The sequence below is a fragment of the Orycteropus afer genome, unplaced genomic scaffold (assembly GCF_000298275.1).
Source record: "Orycteropus afer afer isolate SDZICR_OR568_19922 unplaced genomic scaffold, OryAfe1.0 scaffold00400, whole genome shotgun sequence".
Classification (NCBI taxonomy): domain Eukaryota; kingdom Metazoa; phylum Chordata; class Mammalia; order Tubulidentata; family Orycteropodidae; genus Orycteropus; species Orycteropus afer.
The window spans coordinates 1,609,484-1,629,761 of NW_006921987.1; the positions used below are offsets into that span (position 1 = coordinate 1,609,484).

The following is a 20,278-nucleotide window of genomic DNA, read 5'->3' on the forward strand; positions in this document are numbered from 1 at the left end:
CAGTGAGTTTGGTTTGGTTTGGTTTAACATGATGTAACTGCACAGTTGAACTGCCTTATGGATCCATTTCAGTGATCCCATATGCAAGAAAGAAGTAAATCAATTAAATAAAATTTCCTACTTATGTGAAGGAAATGAAAATCCAAGATTTACAAATTCATATAATGCTTAATCTCTAAACTGCAACATTACCACAGCATAATAGAAGAAAATGTTTCTTTCATTATTTTTGTTGGCTAATTCCCACATAAAGAGAAAATAAGGTCTACTTTAGAGATAGAATTAGACTATGTCTGTTATTTTTCTGGTATCGTCCTTCAACAACTATCCCTGCAATATTAAAGAGAGTGCTCATTTCCTAGTGGATGTGTACTGTGTACACATTCAGGATTGTAAAGAAGAAATTGGAAGTGTTATAACCTGCTATCAACATTCATTCTGCACATGTCTGGCAGGTTTAATAGATCTGAATATGAAAAGTGAATAAAATAAAGGCAGTTATCCAGATACATTCCTGCCAAAAGAATAGTTTTACCTAAAACAGACAGCTATTTAAGACAAAGTAGTATTGTTTGTATGTGAACCCTAAATAATCCCATAATATTTTCCCCTGCTTGAGTAGACACAACCTTCAGAGTTATCTGCTTTATAACTTCATAGTCAGAAATTCTCAGGCCCAAACTCATTTCTTTAAGGGGCTTTTGAGGAAGATTTACAAAAGTATGTCTATTTTCAAAATTGTAAGCTGGAATTGGTTTGCTTTTGCAGATATGATGACCCAAATCTCCTGCAAAATGTCCTTTAAAAATATGCAATCATTTGATTCATCAACTGGTCTAAATACTAAATTGCCTTCTATTACTTTAAACAGATTTATATGTTTCAAAGCAGGAGAGAAAAGGCATTAAGGAAAAGCCAATATGACATTGCTGCTTCAATATTCTAATAAAGAATGCTGAACTTTTACATTAAAAAGCCTCTTTGAATAAATAAGCTACATTTATGATAACTAAAGACTACCATTGTATAGGATATTTTTAATGACTCATAAACTGCATGCATGCACAGAGAATACTATGAAAGTTTCTCACTAAGATGCTATGAAGAAACAACAGTGCAGACTCCTAAACAAAGCTCTTAGTGCAGCACAGATGCACAAATGGGAGCAGATTGTACATATTCTCTTAATACAGGCCCAGTACACCATTGTGTGCTATTTTTGTCATCGGCATAAGACAATCAATTTTACACACATTTTTTTTTTAAGCTATACTAGTGCCAGATATTACAATGCTAATATTCAGACAACAGAAGTCAAATTCTGGAGGTGAAAGGGGGAAGGAGCTGAGAAATATCAGAAATCACATTTGGAGCAGTTGTTGAAAGGCTAAGACTAAACAGAAATACAGTTTTGGCTAGACAGGGATGGAAAGAGGTACAAGCCAGATTATGATCATTGTAATGCATCATTTGCAATAATACTGTTAAGAAAAATCCTGTAAAAAAAAAAAAAAAAAAAGTGAGATGACCCTTAGGGTCTACTGAATTTCTTTGAGGCTGTAAAATTCCTCTCGCTTAACCAGATGTTACCAAAGGAAAAGAATATGTACAAAAACATTCATCACCTGGCAACCTGACAACTTTAAAATGATGCCCATTACTACTACTGCTTATAATCACTATACTTTTTACTTAGACTCTACTGAGAGACAAATATTCATATTTAGAACAGTGGTTACAATTTCTTTCACAAATTTAAAAAAGTCAATTATCTCCTCTTTTTGCCGTTCATTCTAACAGTACTTGCCAAAGGAAACAGCTCATTGATTTTGGATTTGGATACTCATACAATGTGTCCAAGTTTTCCCCATAATCAGTCTGGACATTCTATTTCTCCTACTTATGGAACATTGAAAATCCTTTCTCCTATTTATATGTAGCTGCCTGAGAACACAAAGCTCCTTCTTACCTGTGTGGTAAAACTTCCCTGAAAATCCAAGGTTGAAGGTAAAATTTGCAACCTGAGTGCGCAGTATATTTTGAGTCTCTAGTAATGCCTGAAATAAATAAGAAATTAACATGATTTTAGAATAATATGAAGCTTTAAGCTGCCTCTTTTTCAAATGCTTGTGAATGAATATGACAAAATAATAGGGGTTTTCCTGCTTTTCTGAGTGTTAGATGGTACTGTTATGTGCTATTCAAAATTCAACTCTTCTTACTATTATTATTGTTATTTTTATTAAAGATTATCAGATTATGAAACAATTAAGTCCTAAGCACATTATACTTTGCTGAGGCAGTTCTCCAGCTACACAGTACTGAAATAATTTTTCTTTTTTTGTGTGAGACATTTTTTAGACTTCAAATTATTATACTTCCTTTCTTGGGGAAAGGAGCTCTGGTGGCATAGTGTGTAAGGCATTTGGCTGCTAACCAGAAGGTTGGCAATTCGAACCCATCAGCTGCTCCACAGGCTGAAGATGAGACAACCTACTTCTGTAAAGATTTACAGCCTTGGAAACCCAATGACAGTCTCTATGAGTATGAATCAACTCGATGGCAGTGGATTTGGTTTTGCTTTCTTGGCGAAAGCTTTTTCAAAATTGTTGAATGTAGACAAATTCTATAGTTGTTTTAAGACATAGTTGCTGATTTGAAGGTTTAAGTTATCAATCTACACTAAAGACTAATAAAATAGGACATTCATATCTAGAGATATGAAAAAGCAAAACATAGGCAAGAGATGTTAAGTAACCAAATATTTAAAGAACTATTCTCTAAAAATGATAAATATTTCCCTACTTTCTTAGATAAGGAGTCTGACTATGTTAATGTCTTTTTCTTTCTAGACAGAATAAAAATCAACTAATATTAAATTTAGAGTCATATTTAGTTGTGGAAGTTTTCTGTGAATCTTTCCTCTGCTCCTATTCTTATGTCAACACATGTAGCACAATTTAGAACTCTCATATCTTCAGGCTTTTTGATTTGCTCAGTAGCTCTGGTAGTGCAATGGTTAAAGTATTGGGCTTGGAACCAAAAGTTTAGCAGTTCAAACACACCAGAGAAAGATGAGGCAATCTGCTTCCGTAAAGATTTACAACCTTAGAAACCCTATGGGGCAGTTCTACTCTGTCCTATAGGGTCAGTATGAGTCGGAATTGACCCCGTGGAAATGGGTCTGTTTTTTTGTTTATTAGTCTAATATTACTCAGAATGCTTTTATTATTTTGTTTTATTGAGTTTCCCCCCTGGGGACTAATTTAAAACTAGAGACAGTGGTTTTTGATAACTGATATCCATCTGTTCAGGTGAGTAGAGTCAGAGGTTTAGATAATTTCTTTTGGAACACTAGTTATGGTGGCTAAGGAATTATTTAAAGAATTTGTGAACTTAACTTTTTACACTCTCAAAATTAAGATCTTCTACAAATTAATTTACATTAGGAAAAATAAAAAATAAATAAATAAAATGTTGATAAGCTTTGTAGTCATTGTTATACAAGATCACGGTTTTGCTGAGTACATAATCCTGGCCAATCTTATTTAAATATTATCCATTACACCAACAAAGGTAAATAATTTAGACAGTTTAAGCCACTTATAAGATATATAACAAGGTGTCTATTCTCAAAAAGAAAAAGCTAAATATTAATAAATGAAATAAAAAAGTGTAGTTTATTGAATTAGTTGGGCTAACTGGTAAATGCTGTGGAATATAGGCTTAAAATAAGAAGATCATGCATCTTCTTTTTCTTAGTCAGTACCTTTTTCTAGATTTCCTGTTTCATTCAGTACAAATTCCTTGAGACTCAGTACCTTGAAACAGCCTTATTTATTTAACTTATTTAACTTCTCCCTCTGTTCTTCTCCCCTTTCCAACCTCATTTATTTAATTTTCTACCTCTGAGTTACATTCTACATATTCATTTATTCAGCATTCATTCAATTCAGTAAACATTTATTGTAAGAACTATCATAGTCAAGATGAACTGAGTGTTGAGTTTAACAAGTATGACCAATCTCGAATCTTCCTGCCTAGTTAGGGAAAGAGATACTAAATATATCATCACACAACTATGTAATTAGAGCTTGTGATAAGTGCTAGGAATGAAATCTAGAGCATGCTCTGATGGATGTTATTGAAAAAACCAAAGCCACTGCCATTGAGTTAATTTTGACTCATAACGACCCCCACTGGGTTTCCGAGGTGGTAAATCTTTATGGAAGTAGATTGCCCAGTCTTCCTTCCACTGAGTGGCTGGTGGGTTTGAACTGCCAACCTTCTGGTTAACGGTCAAATGCCTTAGGCACTATGCCACCAGAGCTCCTTGATAGATCTGGTGCTATCATTTCTGTCCAACTCATAGAGAACCTATGTGCAATAAAATGAATTACTGCCCAGTCCTATATCATCAACACAATCGTTTTTGTGTTTGAGGCCATCCATTGTTGCAGCCACTGTGTCAATCCACTTTGTCAAGGGTCTTTCTGTTTTTCAGTTACTTTGCAGTTTACCAGCATGATGTCCTTTGTCCAGGGACTAGTTCTTCCTGATAATACTCTAAGCTATGTGAAACTTTCTCACTATCCTTGCTTCTAAGGAGCATTCTGGTTATACTTCTTCCAAGAAAGATTCGTTCATTCTTGTGGCAGTCCATGGTATATTGAATAATCTTCACCAATATTATAATTCAAAATAATGAATTTTACTTTGGTCTTTCTTATTCATTGTCCAGCTTTTACATTCATAATGTGATTAAAAATGCTTTTTAAGACTTTAAGGAGGTCTTTTGCAGCAGATTTGCCCGAGGTAATATGTCACTTCATTTCTTGACTGCTGCTACCGGGGAAATTGATTACGGACCCAATGAAATCCTGGACAACTTTAAAATTTTCTTTGAATAGATACAATGGAGAAGCTTAATTTAGATTAGAGGAGTGACCAGAGTTTTTTGGTGTTTTCTTAGGGAAAATCCAATAAGAATCTATTTCCCCCTCCCCCCCCCCCAATTTGCTATCACTTTAGGCAAGGCTTCATTTAACTTTTCCCTTGTTGTTGTTGTTATGTGCTGTGGAGTTGGACACGACTCATAGCGATCCCTCCTTGGGTTTCCAGGTGGTATCACTATGGAAGTAGATTGCCCAACCTTCCTTCCGAGGAGTGGCTGGTGGATTTGAACCTCCAGCCTTCTGGTTAGCAGTCAAGTGCCTTAGGCACTATGCTACTAGAGCTCCTCACTCTGCAAGCATACAAACACCCTAAGATAATAAGTGCAGCTCTTGGAACCATGGAGGCCATTTAAAGATTCAACTTTGTCAACTATTTTATTTTTACATGTTATTATTCTAAGGATAAGTCTTGCCTGATACCTTGTAAGAGCCCAATAAAATCAAAACCAAATCCATTGCCGTGGAGTTTATTCTGATTCATAGCAGCCTTATAGGGCAGAGTAGAGTTGCTCCATAGGATTTCCAAGGCTGTAATCTTTACAGAAGCAGATTGCCAAATCTTTCTCTCACAGATCAACTGGTGTGTTTGAACTGACAACCTTTAGGTTAGCAGCCAAATGCATAACACCTATGCCACTGTCCTTAAGAACTCACTAAGTGCTGTTTATTGACTTCTAAATGAATGTCATTCTCTCACCACTAATCTTTTGTGGTTCCACATTTCCAATGAAGCTACTTCTCATCAATTGCCATGCATTGCTAGTTCCCATTGATTACCATTACTCTATCTCCTACTTCCCACATTTCTTCATGCATTTAGCTAATTAACACCAACAAAAGTAAATTTATCCATTCCCATTTCCTGGAATGCCTGACCTACTCAAACTCCATAACCAAGTCCTTCCATCTTCTGAAGATCTTCCAAAATGCCACCACTTTGCATGAAGTCTTCCCTGATGTCTCAAAGATATTCCTTTTTTATGATAAACCACAGTATGTTTCTAAATTATTTTTCTTAAGACTTAAATCATTTTCTGCTTTACTCTGGTTAATACAGTATTTGCTTGTTATTTCTCCCTCTAGACAGTAAGCTCCTGCAGGTTGATCAGACTTTATGCATATCTCATGTTGCTAAATATTTTTTCTTATATGTAGAAGCCATTCAAAATATGATAAGTGCATATATTAATGCACAGAAATAAAATGAATTAGTCACTATTTTTAGTAACAACTTCTGATATTAAAATGATCACAACAGCTCGTTGCCCATATCATAAAATATTACAGAACAATATAGACAGTGTTCCATATTTTACCAACATGTTTTATAACCTATATGTCTTATTGTATTATAGATGCTCTAGGAAATAAGATAAGCTCACAGAAGTGAAGACAAATGAATCTACTTCCACTGGTGTTAATTAGCTGTAAAAAGAATTTGACAAAACTTTCCAGTGTTGAAAGAAATAGAGATGTCTTATCACAGCTTCCTAATATGTAATCTTAATTAATGTGAGAGTGAAAATGACAGATTCTATAGGTAAAGACAAAACAAATGTATTTTTAAAAAGCAAATTTTTAAAGCTTTACACTGTCCTACTTCAGTGCAAGTAAATGATATTTAGTTTTCAAAGTTTCGAGAAAGGAAGTTTCTATGTCTTTCTTTAATAAAGAAAGAAATAATAATTAATACATCTAAATTACATCTAATTTTTAAAATAAAAAAAGGTGAGAAAAAATTTAAAAGATAAAAGCATTAAAATAAAAGCAGAAAAAAGTGTTGAAACAGGAAAAATATAAATTGCCAGAAGAAATATCAGAGCAAATAAAATACAAATATAAGGCTAAGAAACAGTGTTATTTTTATTTTAGATTTGTATTATTTTTGATGAAAATATACACAGCAAAACATAGACCCATTGAACAATTTCTCCATGTACAATTCAGTGAAGTTTAATTCCATTCTTCATGTTGTATCATCATTCTTACTATCTCTTCCCATATTATTTTACCACCATTGTCTTAGACACACTGTTCCCTAAACTTCTCATCTGTGCTTTAGAGTTACTATTGTCAGTTTGATCATGTATATATAATTCTTTAAAACAGCATAATGCTCCAGGCAAACATTCTATGTTTATTGAGCTAAAAAGTTGTTTGGTTTAAAGATGACTCAAGGGATAGTTTTTGTCCATAGTTTAAATATTATCTCAGGGCAACAAATTTGGGAGTTCCTCCAGACTCAGTGCATCCAGTAATTCTGGATTACATAATATTTTGAAATTTTGGTCCACATTTTTCCCTCTTTTGTTCAGCATCCATCTATTAAGGTCTTAACTAAAACTTTCTGTAACTGTAGCTGGGTACCATGCAGTTCTTGTATCATAGCAAAGCAGGCAATAGATCATGGAAGCAATTAGGCCTGTAGTCCAGTTCTTTCTTCCTCCCATTCCTGGTTCTTCTTTCTCTGCAATTTCAGACAATTAGAGGATATTTGTTGTATCTTGGATGGTTAATAACAAGCTTTCAAGACTCCAGGCACTAGTGACCAAACTAAGGTCTAACAAAAATTTAAAAAGAATATTAGGACAATTGATTGGACTGTCACACAAAACCGTAGTGTTAAACCAACAAAACTAATCCCATCATGTGTTTTTACTTAAGTAGTATCAGAAGGTGCTACCACTTCACTTTATTTTTTTTAATTTTTACTTTTGCAATGTTTCCTCCCCTCCCCTCTCACCCCTGGTAACCAACAAAGAAAGTTTCCTTCCATATATAAACCTTTTCTTGATTTCTTACAATAATGAACTAATACAATATTTGTTTTTCTGTGATTGACTTATTTCACTCAACATAATGTCCTCTAAGTTCATCGATGTTACTCAGTGTTTTGCAGGTTCTACGTTATTCTTTAGGGTTACATAGTATTCCATTGTGTATGTGTACCATAGTTTGGTTATCTATTCTTCAGTTGATGGATACCTAGGTTGTTTCCATCTTTTTGCTATTGTAAATAGTGCTGTGATGAACATGGCTGTGCATATATCTGTTCTTGTTCTGGTTCTCATTTCTTTAGGGTATATACCTAGTAATGGGATTGCTCAATTAAATGGTATTTCTCATTCTAACTTTTTAAGGAATCACCATACAACTTTTCACAGTGGTTGTACCATTTTACAGTCCTACCAGCAGTGTAGGAGAGTCCCAGTCTATCCACATCCTCAACAGCATTTGTTATTTTCTGTCTTGTTGAACTTTCTCTCTAATGATAGGGCAAGATGGTATCTCATTGTTGTTTTGATTTGCATCTTTCTAATGTCAAATGATCATGAACATTTCTTCATGTGTTTGTTGGCTACCTGAATATCCTCTTTGGTGAAGTGTCTATTCATGTCTTCTGCCCATTTTTTAAATTAGATTGTTTGCCTTTTTGTTGTTGAGGTGTTGGAGTTTTCTATTAATTTTAGTGATAAGTCCCTTGTCAGATATGTCATTGCCAAATGTTTTTTCCCAATTTGTAGGTTCCCTTTTGACTCCTTTGGAGAACTCTTCGGAAGCACATAAAAACATTTATTTTTAGAAGGTCCCATTTATCTAGTTTATCTTCTGCTGGTTGTGCACTTTAGCTGTGCTTGACAGTCTATTTATGCCATAAATTAGGGCCCCTAAACTTGCCCCTAGTTTTTCCTTGAGGAACTTTATAGTTTCAGGGTTCATATTTAAGTCTTTGATCCATCCGGAGTTAGTTTTTGTATATGGTGTTAGGTACAGATATTGTTTCATTTTTCTGCAAATGGATATCCATTTTTGCCAGCACTGTTTGTTAAAGAGACCACCTCTTCCCCATGTAATGGATTTCAGCCCTTTGTCAAAACCAATGGACCATAGGTCAGTGGATCTATTTCTGGGTTCTCAATCCTGTTCCACTGGTCTGTATGTCTCTCGTTGTACCAATACCAGGCTGTTTGGACTACTGTGTCTGTATAGTAGGTTTTGAGATTTAGGAATGTGAGATCTCTTACTTTGTTCTTCTTCTTCAATAGTGCTTTGCTTATCCGAGGTCTCTTTCCTTTCCACATAAAATTAGTGATTGTTTTTTCCATATCCTTAGAAAATGTTGATGGGATCTGATTGAGATTGCATTGAATGTATAGACTGCTTTGGGTAGTATTGAAATTTTCACAATGTTCACATTGTGAACATACCACGAGCATGGTATGCTCTTCCATTTTTCTGGATCTTTTATGATTTCTTGAAATAATGTTTTGTAGTTTTCCTTGTACAGGTCTATTCTGTACCTAGTGAGATTTATTACCAAGTATTTTATTTTTTTTAGGTAGCTATTATAAATTGTATTGATTTCCTTATTTCCTTTTCAGAAATCTCTTTGCTGGTGTTGAGAAATCCAACTGATTCTTGTATGTTGATCCTGTGTCCTGCCACTATGCTATATCTCTCATTAGTTTCAGTAGTTTGTTTGCTGAGTCTTTTGGATTTTCTATGTATAAGATCATATCATCAGCAAATAGGGACAGTTTTTACTTCTTCCTTACAAATTTGGATGTTTTTGATTTCTCTTTCTTGTCTTATTGCCCTGGCTAGGACTTCCAATAAAATGTTGAATAGAAGTGGTGGCACAGTGTCCTGTGTCACCTTGCCTGGTTCTTGTTTGAATGAGGAATAGTTTTAGTCTATCTCCATTGAGAATAATGTTGGCTGTTGGTTTTGTAGGAGTTCTGCTTGTGTAGTGACTAAAGCATTTGACTGCTAACCAGAAGGCTTGTGGTTCAAACCCACCAGCCACTCCTTGGAAGGAAGGTTGGGCAATGTACTTCCGTAGTGATACTGACTCAGAAACCCCAGGAGTGGTCAGTATGAGTCGGATCTGACTTGACAGCGTGCATTTGGTTTGGTTTGGTTGGTTTTGTATGCATGCCCTTTATTATATTGAGGAATTTTCCTTCTATTCCTATTTTGCTGAGAATTTTTAATCAGGAATGGGTGTTGGATTTTATCAAATGCATTTTCTACATCAGTTGATATGCTCATGTGATTCTTTTCCTTGTTTTCTTTATGTGGTTGATGACATTGATTGTTTTTCTAATGTTGAACCATCCTTGCATAACTGGTATGAATCCCATTTGGTTATAATGCATTATTTTTTTTTGATATGTTTTTGGAATCTACTGGTTAGGGTTTTGTTGAAGATTTTTGCATCTATATTCATGAGCTATATTGGTTTGTAGTTTTCCTTTTTAGTGATGTTTTTGCCTGGTTTTGGTATCAAGGTTATACTTGCTTCATAAAATGAATGGGAGGATTCCATCCTTTTCTATGTTCTGGAATGTTTTGAGTAGCATGGGGTCAGTTATCAGAACATTTGATAGAATTCTGCAGTGAAACCATCTGGCCAGGGCTTTTTTTTGTTGGTAAAGTTTTTATGACCACTTCAATTTCTTCTTTTGTTACAGGTCTGTTCAACTTTTCCACCTCAGTCTGTGTTAGTTTAGGTAAGTAATATGCTTCTAGAAATCTGTCTATTTCTTCTAGATTTTGAAATTTGTTGGAGTATAGTTCTTCATATTGTTGTTGTTTATGTGCTGGTGAGTTGGACCCGACTCATAGTGACCCCTCCTTGGATTTCCAAGGCAGTATCACTATGGAAGTAGATTGCCCAACCTTCCTTCTGAGGAGTGGCTGGTGGGTTTGAACCAGCAGCCTTCTGGTTAGTAGTCAGGTACCTTAGGCACTACACTATCAGAGCTCCTTTAGTTCTTCATAGTATCCTGATATTATCCTGGTTGGGTGAAGTGCTCTATAGATGGCTATAAGGTGAAGTTACCAAATTGTATTTTTTAGTTCTTTGGTGTCTGTTGGGTTTGTTTCCAATTGTTCTATCTTTCATTGAAAGTGGTGTATTAAAGTCACCTACTATGACCATGGAGTCCTCTCTTTGTCTTTTCAATTCTCTTAAAGTGTGATTTATGTATTTTGGGGCTTATTTATTGGATCCATATATATTTATTATGGTTATGTCCTCTTGTTCAATCAATCTTTTGATCATTATATAATATACTTTCTTGTCTCTTATGGTGGTTTGTGTCTTAAAGTCAATTTTATCAAACATTAGTATTGCCACTCCTGATTTTTTATGGTTGCCATTTGCTTGATATATCTTTTTCCAACCTTTGATTTTTAGTCTACTTTTGTCTTTATCTCTAAGGTGTGTCTCTTGTGGACAGCATATTGATGTGTTATGTTTTCTTATCCAATCTGCAACTCTCTCTGTCTCTTGAGTGGTACATTTAATTCACTGACATTCAGTGTAATTATCAGCAACTATGAATTTGGTACCGTCATCTTGTTATGAGTTTTTTTTTTTTTGTGAGTGTGTGTGTGGTGTGATTTTTTTCTTCCATATAATTTCTATGCTGAACTCATTTTGTTTTTGAATCTTGTTATCACGTCCTTCATTGCTGTTGTTTTAGTATTTGCTAAATATTTATACTTGTCTTTTTTTTAAATTTTGATGTGAAGGTTTTTCATTTTTCTTTGAGATTACGCTGTGATTTATAATTTTCTTGCCAAATTTGGAATAATTGGTTCTATCTTGCAGTTGTGTTGACTTCCTCACCATTTATAAATTCTGTAACTATACATTTTTTTCCTTCTTTTTGGTTTGTAGTTGTCCTCATTTGCCAAATGATGTTTCTCGTTGCCTGTTTACAACCTTGTAGCCTCATATATTTTGCATACTTCCATAACTGGGTTGGTTTCTGGGTTATGCCATCATGTGTATTAATGATTGGTTATTGTTTGTTGTTGTTGGTTCTCTGTTCAAAAAGCTCCCTTTACCATCTCTTGTAAGGTTGGTCTGGTTTTAACAAATTCTTTTAATTTCTGCTTAACTGGAAATGTCCTAATTTCACTATTATATTTGAGGGGCAATTTTGCCTAGTATGTAATTCTTGGTTGGAAATTTTTTTCTTTCAGGTTTTTATGTATACTACCCCATTGCCTTCTGCCTGCATGGTTCTGCTCTTTGTAGGTAGCTTTTCATTTTTCCTGTACTGATTTCAGGATTATTTCTTTGTCTTTGGTTTTGATTAATTTGATGATGATATGTCTTGGTGATTTCTTTTGAGATCTATCCTATTTGGGGTTTGTTGGACTTCTTGAATGGATATATTCTTGTCTTTCATCATATCAGGGAAATTCTCTTCTAACAAATCTTTGACAATTTTCTCTGTGGTTTTATTTGTCTTTTCCTGTTCTACAATTCCAATTACATGCAGGTTATTCCTTTTGATGGTATCCCACATGAACCTTAGGTTTTATTCATCTTGTTTTGATCTTTTTTGTGATCTCTTTCCAAAGAAGTATTGAGATACTTGTCTTCAATCTCATGAATTCTGTCTTCCATTGATTCAATTCTACTCTTTTGCCCTTTTAATGTTTTATCTATTTCTTTGAATTTGTATTAATCTTTTGTATTTCTATCTGTAGATTTCATATCATTTCTAATTTTTCATTTATTTTGTCATTTTGTTCTTGTATTGTCTTTGGAAATTGTTGTAGGGTTTTCTCTGTGTTTTCCTCAATTTTTTCAGTGTTTCCTTGATCTGTCTCCCAATCTGTTGAATATACTTAAATATAGTTCTTTTGGATTCCTTATCAGGGAGTTCCAATGCTGCTTCTTTCTCAGGAATGTGTTCTGGTTCTGTATACTGCTCCCTTGTTTCTCCTGTTTTATCTTGCTTCTTTGTGTGGACTGTGGTGGTCTGTTGTCTCCAAGACATTGTGACATTTTTTGTGTTTGTATTTAATGGGTGATTGTATGTTGGAGTGACTTACACAAGATTTTAGTTTTCTTTGGGTGTATCTGAGTAAGTAGGGTACTCTGTTCCTCTATACATTAGTTGGCAGCACTTATACATTCACCACCTGTCACCTTTAAAGTCATTAGCCTCCTGTATGTCTGTGCTGTCTTTGGCACATGGATCCTATTCTTAGGTCCCTGGAATCTGAATGAGAATGCTGCCACTTTAAATATCCAAAATGGGCACTTATAAACATTCAAAATGGCTGCCTCTTTAGTAAGCTATCTGTGCAGTAGTACATACAGCCCTTGGTGAACGGGGCTGATTTTTAGATTAATTCTCAAATTCTAACACCATTTGGAAATATTCAGGCTGTCTATGCCATCAGGACAGCTGACAATCAGCAACTTTGGTTGTCTCCTTACTCACTGTTTTCATTCAGGTTCTTCTACTAGTTGGTGTTTCATGCACTTCTTTATCCTTCCTTTCAAGGCTCAGGGCTCCAGGATTATCTTCTGTGTCTGTGTCAATTTGTTCCTCTTTTCTTTGTTGAAGAGGGTCTGTGTAGCTTATCTGCTAATTCTGCCATCTTACCAAAAGTCCTATCACTTCACTTTTTTTCCTTGTTGTTATTGTAAAATTATATATAATATGACATTTTCCAATTTGTCCTTTTTGTTGTGTATGACAGTATTATAAGTTACATTAGCAAGTTACATAACCACTACCCCTTTATCAATGTCTATTTTTCCATCACCACAGTAAACAACACACTATTTCTCAAAGAATGGTTCCCCTTCCCTCTCCTTTCCTGTCCCTGGTAACCACTAGTAACCATTTCTCTCTATACATTTACCTATTCTGAGCTTTTCATATATATGAGATCAAGTAATAATTTCTCCTTTTGTGATTGACTTATTTCACTCAGAATTATGTTTTCAAGGTTTATCCACGTTGTAGCATGTATAAAAACTTCATTCCCCTGTATGGCTGAGTAGTATTCCATTGTATGCATGTACCATATTTTGTTTATATATTGACCTATTAATGGGCACTTAGGTTATTTCCACTTTTTTGCTATTGTGAATAGTGCTGCAATAAATATAGCCCATTGCCTTTAAATGGATTCCAATTCATAGCAACCCCCATTAATTTTCCAAAGACGTGGTAAATCTTTATGGAAATAGATTGTCTCATCTTCCTCCTGTGGAGCAGCTGGTGGGTTTGGACTGCTGACCTAGTAAGCAGCTAAATATCTCAACAATGAACATAGGTTTACATATATATCTATTCACGCTACTACTATTAGGAGCTCTGGTGGTGTAGTGCCTAAGGCATTTGAGTGCTAACAGAAGGCAAGCCTTTCAAACCACCAGCCACTCCTCAGAAGGAAGGTTGGGCAATCTACTTCTGTAGTGATACAACCTTAGAAACCCAAGGAGGGGCACTATGAGTTCGATCCAACTCGACAGCCATGAGTTATAGCATACAATTAAGAGTGAAATTGCTGGGTCATAAGGTAGTTATGAAATAGAAATAATATAATTCTCAATTTGAGATAAAAATAAAGTAGTGAATCAGAAAGTAAGTATACAGCTGAATATATATATATATATGTTATATATGTGTGTGTGTGTATTGAATGGAGAAATTTGACTAACTTTCGACTATATAGATGTAAAATGAAAACACTTAAAATTTTGACAATGAATTCTCTCATTTTAATTAATAGTTTACAAATCATAAAAAGCAATTTAATTGGCTTTGAAATTTTCCTTTGCATTATGTATGAAAAATTTAGTAACCTGATTGAATATTTCAGGGAATATTTAAACTATTTAATATATAACAATATTTCATTGTTTTTACAAGCACTGCTTGTAATGTTTCCATGAGTTCCTCAGTGTTTAATAAAGCAAAACTGACTTTGTCCCCATATAACTGAATATTGTTAAAGGGAGCAATGATTCTCAAACTTTTGCTGGACAAACATGTTTTAGAGGAAATTACTAAAAACATAAATTTTGGGGGTCATATGAAGAGATGCTAATTCAGTTTGTCTGAGATGGGGCCTAGGAATGTGCATTTCATCATGCAACCATGACTATTGTAAAAAAAATGTCAAGCAATCAATTCTAAGCACCCATATGAATTAATTCACTAGAATATTTTAGAACAAATATGCAGGTTGCTGCTCTGGGGTCAGAATCAGAGAAGAGAGGAAGATGGAGCCTAGGAATCTGTAATTCTTATAGCTTAATGGAGAGCTTGATGGAGATTATTAGCATCAACAAAGTCTGGGAAATAATGAGTTAATGGATTATTTATATTAATTTAAATATATTGCATATGTCTCAAATAATTCTGATATTTAAGTTATTACCAGACTAATCTTGTATTTGCCAGTTGCAATTTATTCTATTTTGACTCATGATGACTGCTCTGCTTACCTAGTGCTGCCCTGACGAGAATATACCACAAATGGAATGGCTTAATCAAACAGGAGTTTATTCTCTTACAATTTGGGAGGCTAATAGTCTGAGTTCAAAGTGCCAGGCTCTAGTTACTGTGTGAAAGCCCCTCAACCTTGGGCTTCAACTCTGCCTCTTGCTCCTGGCCCACTGAAGCTAGTGGCATCTTTTCACTCAGGCAGCTACTGGTTGCTGAGGCTAACAAGCCCAAGGTCGACAAATAAAAAGTCAGAGTCCCGATGTAACCAAATCACACAGCAGGTCATTGATTCAAGTTTGTTGAAAGTCCCAGGATCTGCAGAGAATAACAGGTTGCTGAACAATGATGCAGACACATGCAGGGTTCAAGCGTGCCATAAGCTAGAGACCATTCCCCAAGGCTTCTCCTTATATACAGGAAGCAGACCATATCCCTTAGGCAGCTACTCAGCTGCTCATAGTAGATTCCACCATGGAGCTGATTACCAGTCTCATCATGAGGAATACTACATCCAGCTGCCCAGCCACTCAACCAGGTCCAGCCAAGTTGACACACAAATTTGACCACTGCAATGACTCCTTATGTCAGAGTAGAACTATATTGTATAGGATTTTCAGTGACTGTTTTTTTGGAAGTAGATCTCCAGATCTCCCTCCTTTTTTTTCCCCAAAGTGTCTTTGGGTGGTCTTAGACCTCCAAACTCTTGGTTACCAGTCCAGTTAATTAACTATTTGTACCATTCAAGGCCTTCAATGTTTTCCTTAAGTATACTTAATTAATAAGGCTTTAACATGTTCATAATTGGATAATTTATTTCAATGTCTATTCTGAGCAAATAATCTAAGAAGTTGGAGTGTATGAAGAAGAACATGGAATCAGGAGTGGAAGAAGACTCATTAACAACCTATGACATGCAGATGGCATAACCTTGCTTGCTAAAAGTGAAGATGACTTGAAGCACTTACTGATGAAGATCAAAGATTCCAGCATTCAATATAGATTATACCTCAACATAAAAAAAGGAAGAATAATATTACTAATAAAAACAACTGGACCAATAAGAAACATCACTGTAAATGGAGAAAAGATTGAAGTTGTCAGGGATTTCATTTACTTGGATCCACAATCAACACTCATGGAAGAGGCAGTCAAGAAATCAGATGACATATTGCACTAGGCAAATCTGTTGCAAAAGACCTCTTTAAAGTGTTAAAAAGCAAACATGTCACTTTGAAGACAAATATGTGCCTGACCCAAGACATAGTATTTTCAGCAGTCCCATATACCTATGAAACCTGGACGATGAATAAGGAAGACAAAAGACTTGATGGCTGTGAATTGTGAAGTTGACAAAGAGTACTGAAAATACCAGTGTCTGCCAGAAGAATGAACAAATCTGTCTTGGAAGAAGTAAAGTCGGAATGCTCCTTAGAAGTGAGAATAGCCAGATTTCATCTCACTTATTTTTGTCATGTTGTCAGAAGGGACTAGTCCTTGAGAAGGATATCATATTTGGTAAACTAGAAGGTCAGTGAAAAAGTGTAAGACACTTAATGAGATGGTTGGACACAAGGGATCCAAATATGGGCTCAAGCATTGCAAAGATTGTGAGGATGGTGGATTAGACAGTTTCTGTTGTTGAGTCCGAGCTAACTCGATAGCATCTAGCAACAACAATACGTTTTCAAAATTTGAAGCCAAATATCCAAAAGTAATATTTTTTGTTTGTTTTATATAGTGCTTGTTTTTAATATATCTAATAACTCATTAGGAGCTCTGGTAGCATAGTGCCTAAGACACTTGACTGCTAACCAGAAGGCTGGGTTCAAACCCACCAACCACTCCTCAGAAGGAAGGTTGGGCAATTTACTTCCATAGTGATACTGCCTTGGAAACCCAAGGAGGGGTCATTATGAGTTGGGTCTGACTTGATGGCACATAACAACAACAACAACAATGACAATAACTCAATAAAATAATATAGTGTATTATTTATCCTAATAATATTTCAATATGAGAGTAAGAAGTTACTTTTACTTATATTCTTATTTTTCAGATGGGAATAAAAGAATATTTCATGGAAAGATTAAATGGCACACCCAGAAAACAAAAGGTCCAAAATTGAGCATTTTTGCCTTAGTACCCGTCCAACTTTAATAAGTTCAGTTCCAGTAAGTTGGTGTGGTCACCAAGATTAAATAGGCTCATGATTCCATGAAGTTTTGTGTAGGGATTATATATTCATGTACAAATAAAAAGAAATAAGACTGACCCTGGGTGAAATTATGAAGTTTTTAAAATTTTTCTTGATAGTTCCTGACCCCCTTTTAGATTCTCTTTTTCTGCTAAGAGCCAATCCTAATTCCTTCTTAAACCTGTTTTCTTCAGGATTTTTTGTATGTTTGTGTTGTTATTCAAAGAAGTAATTGGTATAATTTGTAAATTGACAGAAATTCATTATACCAATATATTAATTATTCTAGGTAGTTTTAGGTCAAAGAGTTTTCTCTTTTTGCAGAATGAATGAATCCCATTACTAAAGTACATGAAGATAATGTATAGATAGATGTGGGGGTCTTTTGTGGGGAGTGGAATTTGGGGTATGGGAATTTTGGTGATGAAATGATACTACATCTGAAGAAAACTCTACTGAGTAAACCAACATCTTAGTGTATTTCAGAAAGATTTATCTTCTCCTCTTTCCACCCATAGCTTTAGCATTCCACTTTGATCACCCTTCCCTACACAAAGTCTCCAAGAAACTGAAAATCTAGAGTTTACACCCTCTGTGTTCTCTTCCCTCCTTGTCCCATCACTCATACATCCATTTATTTAAACAATATCCATTGAACCTCTGCCATATTTTGGACACTCTTTTAGTGCTATGGATTCTATGAAGAATGGTAATAAGCAAATCATAACATTCTAATATTGAGCTTTTACTATGAGCTCTGGTAACATAGTACCTAAGACACTTCACTGCTAGCTAGAAGACTGGTGGTTCAAACCCATCAGCTACTTCTCAGAAGGAAGGTTGTGCAATCTACTTCTATAGTGATACCACCTCAGAAAACCAAGTCGGGCCAACTCAATGGCACACATAACAACAAAAACATGTTTTATTAACTGTACAAAGCATTATATTTGAATTATCTCTTTAAATATCTCAATGATTCTTTTGTTATCCCATTTTACAATGGGGAAAAATAAGACAAAAAGAGACTAAATAAGTTACACAAGATTTTGGAGTTAGAAAGTAAATTAAAACAAAACTGACAAAGTTGCTGTTTTCATGGAGCTTGCATTTTTTGGAGGCACACAGAGGATACACATAGTAAATTAATTAATTTAATAAGTATTTAATTACAAAATGGTATAAAAACCATTAATTAGTAGAATCTGCTGGAGTCAAAGGAACCTTCGAGAACAATGGCTCTGTATCAGGAAAACTTTGGCATATTGTTAATATCGCACACTCTACCTCATCTAAACAAGGAAATTATTTCCATTTTAAACAGATTTCTCTGGCTACTTGCAGAGAAAGAATGGTATGAAAACTAGAGTGGAAACAGGTAGATAATTTAAGAGACTTATGTAATGAACTAGGTACTAAAAAAAAACAAACCTCACTGCAGTGGAGTCGGATCAGACTCATAGCAACCCCTCTTTGGGTTTCTGAGACAGAATCACTATGGAAGTAGATTGCCCCATCTTCCTTCCAAGGTGTGGCTGGTGGGTTTGAAGCACCAGCCTTTTGGTTAGCAGTCATAGTGCCTTGAATACTATGCCACCAGAGCTCCAACAGAATCAGTAAGAGATAATAAACACATGGCTTACACAGGTGGTACTGGGAATGGGAAGAAGATGGCCTGTTTTTTGATGGAATGATATGGGAAATGGGAATGAGAAAGTTTGATTTCATTTATGACTTCAGTTCCTGATATAGGGAAGAATTTTGAAAATTTGTAGGAAAAAATCAATACTTCTACCACTATATTAACTGTTTTACTCCCACAACAGCATGATTGTGTTTTTCAGATCTCTACATTGCCCCTAGCAAGCATGATAGGGCTTAACGTCCTACAGTGTCATTGGTTTCACACCTTTGTTACCTAGGTTTGGAGAGTAAAGCTAGGAAACAATTGCACAAGGAATGTATACATGGATAAGGTGAGAAGACATTTATCACAAGGGACACTTTTGGAATAATAGAAGATTAAACATTTATTCTGATTAAAAATATTGGCAAAGCAAAGAGAAAAAGTAAAAATTGAGTTAGCTAACATAAAACTATGTTAGCTCATGGCACATAGACAGAGTCTGCACTTTCTGCATGATTATCAAAGAACACAATGAAGGTTTTATGAATCATTAAGTTTGAAATGTATCTACAGTGTTGTAAATTTTATTTGACAGGATAAGCAAAACTCTATGAATCTATGACTCTCTTTCCTGTGGATTTGAATGGATTTATCTTGTGCTCCAAGTTTTGTTACTGGAATGTTTCCTGGGCATATCTGTGTTCACAAAAGTCTAAGGCACTGACATCAGCACATTCAGAATGCTGTACCTTTTCAGTCTTGCAGGTCTCAAGTGTCCTTAGGGTTGCTGGAAAGCAGAATGTGTTCTTAAGCCCCAGGAACCTGTGAGAGCACTGTCTCTTTAAATATCCAAAATAGTCAAGGCTTTTTTTAAACCTTCAAAATGGTGGCGTCCTCTGGACCGGCAAAAGTCCACAGCTCAGCCCACCTTTCTCTTCACCTTCTCCGTTTGTTCCCTAGCCACCGTGCACTGTCCTCTGTGCAGTCCCTGGTTAGCAGGGTGATTTTTAGGTTAATTCTTAGGTCCTACCAACACTTGGGAATCTCCAAGCTGTCTGTGCCATCAGGATCGCTCAGGATTACTGCCAGATCGCAGCTCTGTCTGTCTCCTTTTTTGATATTTTCACACAAATTCTTCTGCTAGTTGGGGTTTAGTCCACTTCCATATCCTTCCCTTCAAGGCTCTGGGGTCCAGGATTATCTTCTGTGTCTGTGTTAATTGGTTTCC

General features: G+C 35.3%; 1 protein-coding gene across 1 annotated transcript in view; it reads right to left on the reverse strand.

Annotated features, from left to right (window-relative positions):
• The window catches only part of LOC103207853 (N-deacetylase and N-sulfotransferase 4), a 497,519-nt gene that overhangs the window by 307,936 nt on the left and 169,305 nt on the right, over positions 1-20,278 (reverse strand). The window contains exon 2 of the mRNA XM_007953542.1: positions 1,970-2,057. Coding sequence (XP_007951733.1) covers positions 1,970-2,057 — 88 coding nt within the window. The remainder of the gene's footprint in view (positions 1-1,969; positions 2,058-20,278) is intronic.